The 10,279-nt window shown below is 44.1% G+C and overlaps 1 protein-coding gene across 1 annotated transcript in view; it reads right to left on the bottom strand.

The window, feature by feature from the left end:
• LOC126556484 (dynein beta chain, ciliary) overlaps positions 1-8,876 on the bottom strand; it is a 16,633-nt gene extending 7,757 nt beyond the window's left edge. Inside the window, exons 1-15 of the mRNA XM_050211748.1 lie at positions 8,757-8,876; positions 8,502-8,632; positions 7,974-8,429; positions 7,732-7,884; positions 7,495-7,668; positions 7,388-7,425; positions 6,782-7,297; positions 6,455-6,720; positions 4,352-6,374; positions 4,022-4,294; positions 2,866-3,129; positions 2,210-2,803; positions 1,203-2,149; positions 920-1,121; positions 123-835 (exon numbers count right to left, since the gene is read on the bottom strand). Coding sequence (XP_050067705.1) covers positions 123-835; positions 920-1,121; positions 1,203-2,149; positions 2,210-2,803; positions 2,866-3,129; positions 4,022-4,294; positions 4,352-6,374; positions 6,455-6,720; positions 6,782-7,297; positions 7,388-7,425; positions 7,495-7,668; positions 7,732-7,884; positions 7,974-8,429; positions 8,502-8,632; positions 8,757-8,869 — 6,863 coding nt within the window. The 5' untranslated portion in view covers positions 8,870-8,876. The remainder of the gene's footprint in view (positions 1-122; positions 836-919; positions 1,122-1,202; positions 2,150-2,209; positions 2,804-2,865; positions 3,130-4,021; positions 4,295-4,351; positions 6,375-6,454; positions 6,721-6,781; positions 7,298-7,387; positions 7,426-7,494; positions 7,669-7,731; positions 7,885-7,973; positions 8,430-8,501; positions 8,633-8,756) is intronic.
• Positions 8,877-10,279: the final 1,403 nt, after the last annotated feature.

Raw genomic sequence — 10,279 nt, forward strand, 5'->3', positions numbered from 1 at the left:
TATATGGTACTCGCTTTAGTACGCCGGAACTATCGATCGGGGGCTGGGGAATGTAGCTGAAGGCTCACGCCCCCGAACCACAGCCGGCCTACTGAAAGCATAAATTTTAGTTTAGTTCTCACGGATTCCATCCAAGATCCTGTGGGTTAATGTAAAGTATGCCAGCTCTCGACACTGTTGCGGGCGTGGCGGTGCGCAGATTGGAAATCTCAAAAATCAGCCGCATGTAGGGCGTGAGCGCGATGCGCTCGTTCGAGGCTAGCGTCAGAACCTTGTTGTCGTCCATGACCGTATTAAGACTTTCGATCCACATTGGATCAATGTCACCGTCCAAGATGATCCACTTTGGATTGTCCCCACTGAGCGACGCCTGGTCACGCATGATGACCGAAAACAAACCATCCTTCCATTCGCGCGTTGCAGGATTAATGATACCGAAAAGTTCGTCGTTCGTTACTGCCTTCGGATTGAGGTCGTTGAAGAGCGGTTTCTTTTTAACGTTCTGATAAGTTTTGTAGAGTGTCTTCCAGACTTGTGTCTTGCCCGTGCCCGCATTGCCGACAATAAAGACGGAATGGCGCACTTCCAGCAGCTCTTCCAGCTGGACCACCTTCAGTATGAAATTATCTTCCGGCTGAAGGGCCAAATCAAGTGTTGCCTGTTTGACGGTTTTTTCAAATTCCAAATCGCGCTTTCGGGGTACGTCCAGCGCTGGGAATAGATCACCGATCAAACCCATAAATACAGGCATATCATCAGTTACGATTTTGGGAATGTTGAAGTCACGAAGAGCTCGCATCAGCACTTCCTCTTCTGGTCGGCCAGGATCACCGCGCTAGAAATAAACACGAGCGTGTAGCGTTTAAAGCGGTTTCAGGATAGTTTACAAAACATTGCAAGATCTGAATGTCCTACTTACTTTCAAGGAACCAGCAACGACGAGCACAGATTTTATAGCACGTAGACCCCAATCGTAATGATCTTGCTTGGAAAGCAATTCTTTGCACAGCGTGTAGAGTGTGATGAACTTCCGTGCTAGCACTCGGGCATCCTGGAAACCTTCAGCCACCAACATGATTTCACAAATCAGCTCGAAATCAGGCACCACCATAGCGCAAGGACTAGTAATTGTAATGTGATCAATTCCAAAAAGACAGACATTAAGCATTGAACGCATCAAATAGTAAACACTTTGACCTTACCGAAAGAGTGCTTTCAAGTTTTCCGGCAACTCAGTACGACCGGCGTAACCAGGGTTCATCGTAATGAAGATACCAACCGTTGGAACACATGCAATAAACTCTCCCATAAAGTCAAACTTGGACTTTTTGTCCCGTATGGCGTCCTGTACCGATTTCACCTGAACCGCCACAACGGACAACACTTCCACCGAGATTCGGTTGAACTCGTCGAAACAGCCCCACGCACCTGTTTGTGCCAATCCTTTGTAGATGTTACCGCACGATTTGTAGTCCATCTGCTCGGAGCAGTTGAACACGTACACCATAATTCCGAGTGCACGACCAAGATCTTTGGTAGTTTCCGTTTTACCTGTACCGGCTGGGCCTGCCGGGCCACCACCCATCACCAAATGAAGTGACTGCGTAAGGGTAATGTAGCAACGATCGGTCAGCGGGGTGATGACGAGACGCGGTGTATTGCCCAGATATTCGTGGCTGTAACAAAACTGTGCATCACAAATGTTGGCAAAGCAGTCCTTCTCTGCATCGTCCCAACGATGACGCAGCTGGGACTGCCACTGGAAGGCAGACGCGAACTCAACCTTCGACTGGATCAGCTTGCTGACAACGTCTCGCGAATGGACATCGATTGTGCAGATGGTCATAATTTTTTGTCGATCGCCCCTCGTAAGCTCCCCGAGCAGAAGTGTGATGAGCGTGCTGAGTTGGGATATTTGCTTTTTGTAGTAATCCTTGATGGCATTGTCGTAGCCCTCCTCGAGTCGGCTAAAGGCGATGTTCACTTCCGTTGACCACCAGATTTGAGTGCCACACAGCGATACCTGGGCGGGGTAGTCAAACAGCCAGTGTTCTCGTTGCTTCTCCTCGTACGCTACCACCGCTTCAGCAATGTAGCTCCGGAGTGATGTTCGCATCGCAATTTGGATGCGGTTAAGCCACACTTCAACCTGCAACGAGACTTGGTCAGAAAAGACAGATTCGAACACATTGTCACACGGTGTACTTACAGCGCCAGTGCAGTTACAGAACTCGAAAAATTTTACGTATTCGGTATCCTTCGCTATCATTCCGAGCGCCTTCTTGCTATGCCCATCGTCGTTAGATTCCAGTTTGAGCTTTGCGATCGAATCGAACAGTTTAGTTAGATGCTTGCAAACGACTTCCGGACGATTTCCATTGCTGAGAATATCGAGCAAATCAGCCGCCGAAACGAAGTAAAAGCGTGGAAAGTAAAGTCGCTTCGTTTCTAAATATTCGGCCAAAGCTTTCTCGCACAATGCCAGCTGACTCTGCAGGTTGTCCAGCTTGTCGACCAAACCTTCCCGGTTCGTAGCGTGTATGACGTTGGAGTTTTTAGCCATCTCCTCCATCATGATCTTGAACTCGGCATCGATATTGTCGAACCGTTCCGAGTCGACGGGTAGCTGCATGCGAATATCGTCCGAGCTCATGAAGATCGATTCGAGATGAGCCCAGGTACGCTGCACCTCGAACCATACTGTAATAACCTGATCCGCCGTGGTAAGCTTCTTTTGCCATTCGGACACCTCCTCCAGGAAGTGTGCAATGAACTTTGATGTGATTAAATTTTGAAGCACAACCTGTGAAGAATGAATGATTTAAGTAGGGGCTCCTAAAAGCACCGACCGTCTACGAGTGGTACCTGGTTTTCTTCAAGCGTTTCTATCAATTCTTCCGATGCCTTTAGCAAGGTGGACCCGGTGCGTAGATGAGTTTCATATTCAAATTCCATCATTTTGGTGTTGGGACTGCCGTTCCACACGGAGTGCAGATCGCGTAAGATTTTCTCCATCGACATTTCCTTTACCGCTTTGTCGACGATATTTTTCACCTCTTCTTCGCATTCGTGTAGGTTGAGTGCCAGCAGATCGGACAGTGTTGTATTTTTGTCCATGATGAAGGTGACCTGGTAGTACAGGCAGAGGGGTGTAAGGTTACAATTGGTAATAGTGGGACGATAAACCACGGTTTAGACATTCGTCAACATCAACATTGCTATAAACATGAAAGAGCTTTAGTAAGCTTATTTACATCGCTAGGAAACTTACTGTAATTTCGGGTGGAAGATTTGCTAAACTCTGGAATACAAGCAACGATATGTACAGAACGATTAATATTTGTGTATTTACAAGGTTTCAGAGATTTGAGACCGGTGTAATGAGGTTGGATGAATTTGGAGATCAAACTGAGAATGGCTTTAAAAAAGGGGTAAACACTGTTATTTACAAAGCACTTACAAAAAGGTTGGCTTACGTTCACATTCAGCGTTGAAGCAAAAATTGAAAACATTCAGTATAAAACAAATAGGTCAGAGGTTGAGTTTTAATTGAAAGCGAGTTTTGTTTTTCGCTTGTTGTCGCTTTGTTGGCAGTGCACAAGTGCGGGCAAAATATGAGTTTCAATCAGAAGCAAACTACGTGTGGGCGTGCTGCGAACCGAACTGCTTGCATGAACAGTTTACACCGACCGACCGCATGCGTGGTGGAAAGCATTTCGAGCATTGATTAATTTTTCTGCTGTCTATTGACCTTGTTGTTCGTTATTCACTAATGAGCCTGCAGACGTTTCAATGCTGTGTTTCGATAGAATTTGGCAAATGAACAATAGTTTAAACTGCAGACATGGCCTTACAAGTTGTTTACTTTTGATTGAAACATCCCCACATGGCTCGCAATATCAGGTTAGGCAGAAGACATAGAAATGGTTGAAAAGAAAGTCCCAGAAAACAATAACTCTACTGCTGGTATCGCACAGCCACGACGACACCTGTTTGATAAGTAGTAATAGGCAGTAGTAACCTTAGTGGAAGACATCAGCTGATTCCAATGTCGCTCACGGATGGCGGGATTTTGCAGCTCGCCAACGGCACGCAGCGACGTGAGCATGTTCTTGACCGTCGACTCAAGCGTAACGTACGTATCCCACGGTCGCATTTCCTTGTCGAGTAGACGGATATCCTTGGCGAACTTTTTACACTCGATGTCCATGTTTTCAACGTCCACCTTACGCCATGGAGTTGTTTTCCAGTCCTCGATGCTGGTACGGACGATGAACACATAGTCCCACAGTTGCTGTGTGAATAAACAACGTTAATCAACAGTAGTGCGATGCGTTTCCCAAGTACCTACCTTCAACATTTTCATTTCCTTGCGGCACTGGCGCAGCAGTTTAAACTCTGGCACGGACACTTCAAACAAACTACCCGATTCCTGTATATCCGACATATCTTTTTCCAACCGCTGGACATCGCCATCGATACGATCGAGCAGAATGTAAGGTTCCAGACAATCGTATTTGAAAAATTCATATGTACGGAACACATCACGGAAAACGGTAATATGAACGTCGAACATAGCGATCCGATTCCGTATGCCGACCACCTCATTTGCCTGCAGTGGTGCGACCTGCTGCTTCACGGTGAGCGCAATCTTTTTCGTGTTGGCCCACTGCTCGGGCAGCTCCTGCAGGTACACGTTTACCTCCTCCGGAATGTCCATGTCGTAGTACTTGAGCAGCTCTATCGTATCCTTCATCGGTTCGAACATCTCGTCCGTGGTGGCGGTTCGTTCCTTGACGTGCAGCAGATAGGCCATAATGTTAACCAACCCTTCATAGTCACCTTCTTTCACAACCTGCAGCAGGCCTTCGTCAGCTTTGCGAATAAAGTTTCCCAGATCGGTTAGGCTGTGTGTCACATTGTTGACGAGATGTTCCTTAAACATGTTGCCCCACTTGCGCACGATGTTCATCAGCGATTGCCGAAAAGGGCGCACGTCCACTTGGAACCAAGAGTTAAAAATTTGGAACGATTCAATTTTCTCTATCTCTTGGTAGAGGGATTCATAGTGATCGATTTGCTCGCGGAACGCTTCAATGGTTGGTGGGCATGGTTTGGGTGCGTCCGGATCCTTGTTGATGATCAGTTCTATCTCATCCGCTTCCAGCTGGCGACCGTATTCGAGAAACGTTTCCATGCTATATTCACGATCCTCCAGCCAGAGATAGGAATAGCGTTCGAAATCGCCACAAAATTCTGCTGCCTCTTGAATGACCTTGTCGACTCCTTGCAGGATTTCAACCTTCATCTCCTGTATGTCGTTGTTCTTAGTAATGATCTGTTCGTAAGTTTTGTTGGCCGTTTTCAGCAAACGTGGAATCAAAGATGACATGTAAGTGATATCATTTACCAACCCAGCCAGCAGTGCGGTAAAACCATTTACATCGTTTGGATTTAGTGAGGGCACAAACACAAGATGCGGTTCTAGTAGCTCTAAGCGTGATTCAAACAACGGTGCAAGATTATTGCCAACGTCCATGTTTTCGGCCAGGTAGCCGATGCTGATTCCAATCATAAAGAGCAGATTCTCGTACACTATGTTGTCGACGAACTTTACATACTCCACCCAGTTAGTGTCTTCCTGGTCATCTTCCATGCCAAACAGTTTCATGTTCGTGTCGAGCAGCTGGTGAACCTTGATCGCGGCCGCTTCCAGCTCCGCGTAGCGTTTTGTCTTGCGGTCGTTTCGTTCTTCTAGGCACAGTACAGTGTCCTTCTTGGAATCTTTACGCTCAAACAATGGTAGCTTTGCCCAGGCGGACATGGTGGTACGAATGTCCTGCAAGTTGTTCTGGATGGATTGCATTCGTTTTTGCAATTGCTCCACCGGGTCACGTATCTGCATCATGTAATCTTGAATGTCCTCCGAGTTCCACGTAAGCTCGTTGATGGCACGTTCCAGCAGTGCATCGATGTGTTCTATCTCGCCCTTGATTAGCTCCAGCTCAACTTTGGTACAGTTTTTGCGTATCTTGTTATACCAGTCAACCGTTTTTTCAAGGTTAAGGGTGTAAGAGCGAAAGATCTCACTTCTGTCGGAAAATTCAAGGCCTCGCTGTGGGATGTCCTCCTTTTCCATGAGTCTCAGGTAGTGCACCTCTCTTAGGATAGCAAACAGCTGAGGGCTAAAGTTAAGTAGAAGCTCGGGCGAATTTTTCTTCCGTATAATGAGCGGTTTGTCTAAGTGTGCTTCAATCGTTTCTGGCACTTCCTGTGCCCAACCGTCGAAAATGGATCGTTCGAATTCTTTCAACTTAGCAATCAAGATATCAAACCGAGCGATTAAAGCGGCACCTTCTTCGGATTGAACGACCCTAAAGTGACATTAAAGTGAAGAGTTTTAATTACTATTTTTCGCTTCGTTCCCATTGAGTGGCCCTAAAGGAATGCTTACGGATGCTGCAAAGTTTGAAATTGTTTGATGGGAGAGGTTATGCGATTGGTAAGCTGAAGCACCCAACGGAGGGCCGCAGTAACTGGAGGAGCACTGCGGTCCACAAAAATGTATCCTTCCTTGCGGTAATACTCCATTTGTAGAGTGTAAATGTTTTCACATGTGCTGAGCTCTTCATCAATCATCACTAAAATTTGTCTATATTTGTTGGTAAACTCTTCTTTAATTTTCGGTCGATCCAGAACAGTTCCTACGATGCTTATCAGCTGTGAAGTACCATTATAAATGATGATATTTGCCGTACACTGATTCAATTTGAAATGTTACCTTGAAGACGCTTTCCAGGTTGTGACAATCGTCAAAAGCTTGACATAAAATTGCAGCCAGCTTAAGATCGAGCTCCAAGATACGGTCCTGGAACTTGAGGAAATCTTCCTTAAAGGTGGGATCATCAGGATCAAGAACATCATACGTTTTCGATGCAAACAGTGAGAAACACTGGTTAAACTCAACCGACACGCCCGTAATACGTGCACTTAATGCTCGTCCCTTGAGGCCTCCGATTTCTACCTTCTCTAGCTTGAGAAACTCAATGACAGTATTGAAAAACCACTGAATGGTAAATAATCGATCAAGAAATGCATTGTACCGTTCAAACACGGCGTTGGGATGAAAGGTCCAGTTGACGACGGGACGCTCTTGAAAGAAAGGTGCAATATTATCTTTATATTCATCATACACAGTGCGAAAATATTTGAGAATTTGTATCGACAACGATATGCGCTGCATCGCCTCGTCGATATCGGTATGAAAGATGGATGATGGGTCAAGGAAGCGTTTAGCCTGTCCGGAAAAAATGCCCAAAAGCACAGTTAGGAACACAATATTCAAAGAAAGTCTTGAACCGAGAATATCGCATAATACTAAAGTTACCTGTTGAATGATTAAGTTGCATATTTGACGAAGTAGAACTGGAGAAAAAAAGAGATCGAAATAGTTTAAACAAATTAGAAGATGATTGATCTCTTGCACTAACTCACCTATCAACTTTGCCGAGTGACAATAATATAAAGAGTTTGACCAAATCAAACAAACTACGTGTAGTAACGGTTTCAGGAGAACCTTGCACTCAGAAAACTCGGTGTCCTCTAGTTGTTGGAAGTGTCTTGTGAGTGGATTTAAGTAAAGTGTAATATCTCGTGCCTCCGCCAACGCTGTACGAAAATAATATACATTTTCATTGATATCTTCTTCAGTTTTACATAGTTGGAACTAACCTGTTACAACGTTTTTGAAAAGTGTTTTAAAGCAAGGATAGTAAGCACTGTCTGTGTACTCTAGAATCAGCGCCATACTGCGGATACGTTCGTGACGCAGCTGCTCATAGATGTAGGTTAAGTTTTTCAAGCGATTGTTCCAAAAATTAATCTCTGCAGTGATTAAAAAATATTTCTTTCCGTTAGTATTGGTGATAAAAAAATTCAAAAACCACAAAATTTTAACTAGCATGTATCATTACCGACGGATGGGACTGGATTTTGACCGCCATTAAATGCGTTCGCACTCGACTCCAGCATCACATCATTCACTTGTGTGGCCCATTTGATGACAACGCCTTCGATTGCACTCTTGAGGTAGAGATTAATCGAACATTCTGAGTTGACAACTAGTTCTTTGGCCGTCTGCACACATTTATCAACTCCTACGGGCATTGGTAGAACGGTCTGTCCACTAACTTGACCCTGGACTTGATAAACCGTGCTCTTCAGACTGTGAACTTGCTTTTGTACGTCTTGTGCTACCATTTCCGGCCAGCCGAGATGGTTATCGGAGTTCGAAAGCAGGGGTACAAACACTTCATCGACCAGGCAGGACAACTGGTCGATGGTTCTTGTTGCCAGATCACCCACAACCAGCACATCTTTGCAGCCGTCGCGCGGGACATCAATCGGGTTTTTCTTGACGAAGTAGACGCCTGCAAAAAGCGGACATATTACCAATAATCATCACCATTTATGCTGCACTGCTTTGGAGAGCATGTTTTTACCTTTGTTTTTAAGTTGCTGTATCGGAAAGCTCACAAGTGGAATCAATTGTGCGGATGGTGTCAGAATAATGATCATAACGACAGTCTGTGCATTGTCGAAAAATTCTTTCAGAACTGCCTTGTGCTCTTCTCTGCCGACGAGCAATCGATCCGTGGCGAAGTTGAAAGTAGATGGGAAATAAAATGATAAGTAATGTAGGATTACGGGGTGAACAGTTGTATGTTGCATAGCGCACAACACATTACTATCCGTACAGTGTTACTAATCGGTGCCATTTTTCTGGTTTTAACTTGAGCGTCTTCTGGACAAATGAGCCAAGAAACTCGAATCTCGGATCCGAGTTGCTACTTCCTCCAGCTCCTTCCATGCTGTCCAAATGTTGAATGTAACGATATTATTTAAGCAGCTGTACGTGAAGCGTAGCGGAAGAGAAGAATAAATGAGTTAATCATTGTATACGAATGTCTAGGAATGATTAAACGTTTTTAGTACACGTTTCGCCAGACAGCATATGCAGCCTGCGGGAACCTGAGCAAGAAAAATTCATCTATTTTCATCCAAATTCAATCAATCTTTTTACATCTGCTATTTTTTATCTTTTTTATCTATTAAAAAAATATAAATAATTTTTAAGTAGAGAACCACGTAAAAACAGCTCTATGATTATAAAGCGTTTACCTAATCTCAATTTTAATAGAGCATTGGGCAACATTAGCTGCACATTTATTCGTTCAAGCAGTTGCTCTCGAAAGTCACATACTGTTTCGGCATCTGCAAGGAAATTGTTGAATAAAACATCAAAAACTTCCAATCACTGATCCATTTTTGAACTTTTTGTATGCACTGAATCGCTTTTGGGAAGCGCTTGGTACATCGATGCAAACAAGTGGATGGTGCAAGGTGCCAAGGCTGGCATAAGGCATACGCGGTGCGGGTCATTGTAGCTATTTCAACAAATGTTGAACGGCCCAAAACAAATTTTTCCACACTATTTCCAGAACACACAATACATGGTCTCGCAAACTAAGCGATATTGCCTGGTTATTGAGTGAGCCATTTGTATAGGTGGACCGCTTGCAGGAACCAATGTACCGAATCGCGACATTTTTTTATGATATTAAACCAAAGCACAGAATACTCCCAGTAAATGGGTACTTTTGACGCGAGGTCGCTATTTTTAAAGGCAAAATACTTAGTTAGTATTCTTTTGAAGCTCGCTTAGAAAATAGTAACATCACTTGTAAATTTACTGTTTGAAATGAAGCTGTTTGATTGCCGTAGAAGTCAACAGGCTAGTTTCTACAACGTCAATATTTTATGGTCTGGCGTTACTGGCTTTCTTGATTTGATTTGGACTGTAGATGAACGGTTAGTCCATCGATATCCGGTGTTGACGTGGATAGACCAGCGTAGCTACCGCCTCGGCCATCGGGCCGCAATCAAAATAATTGATGGAAAACAGTCGATTAAAATGTTTACCAGAATGAACCAGAAACTTTACAAACTTTCTATATAATAACTATGCTAAATTTTTTTAATGTTAAAAAATTACTCAACTTCATTACACATGGTACTTACTTCATGGTTTGGTTTACTTAATAGTCAAAGTATTTTAAATAAAATATGTCAAATATCGTGATCGGTCATGAAATATTGGGACCAAAACATGTCTTGTAGTAATACCATACTCTCGTAGATAAGTTCAGTATCGATAAGCCGGCTGTTCGGCATGACCTAGTTGACCGTTCGTTAAGCCAAGAAGAAAAAAAGATGTTAC

The sequence above is a fragment of the Anopheles maculipalpis genome, chromosome 2RL (assembly GCF_943734695.1).
Source record: "Anopheles maculipalpis chromosome 2RL, idAnoMacuDA_375_x, whole genome shotgun sequence".
Taxonomy (NCBI): Eukaryota; Metazoa; Arthropoda; class Insecta; order Diptera; family Culicidae; genus Anopheles; species Anopheles maculipalpis.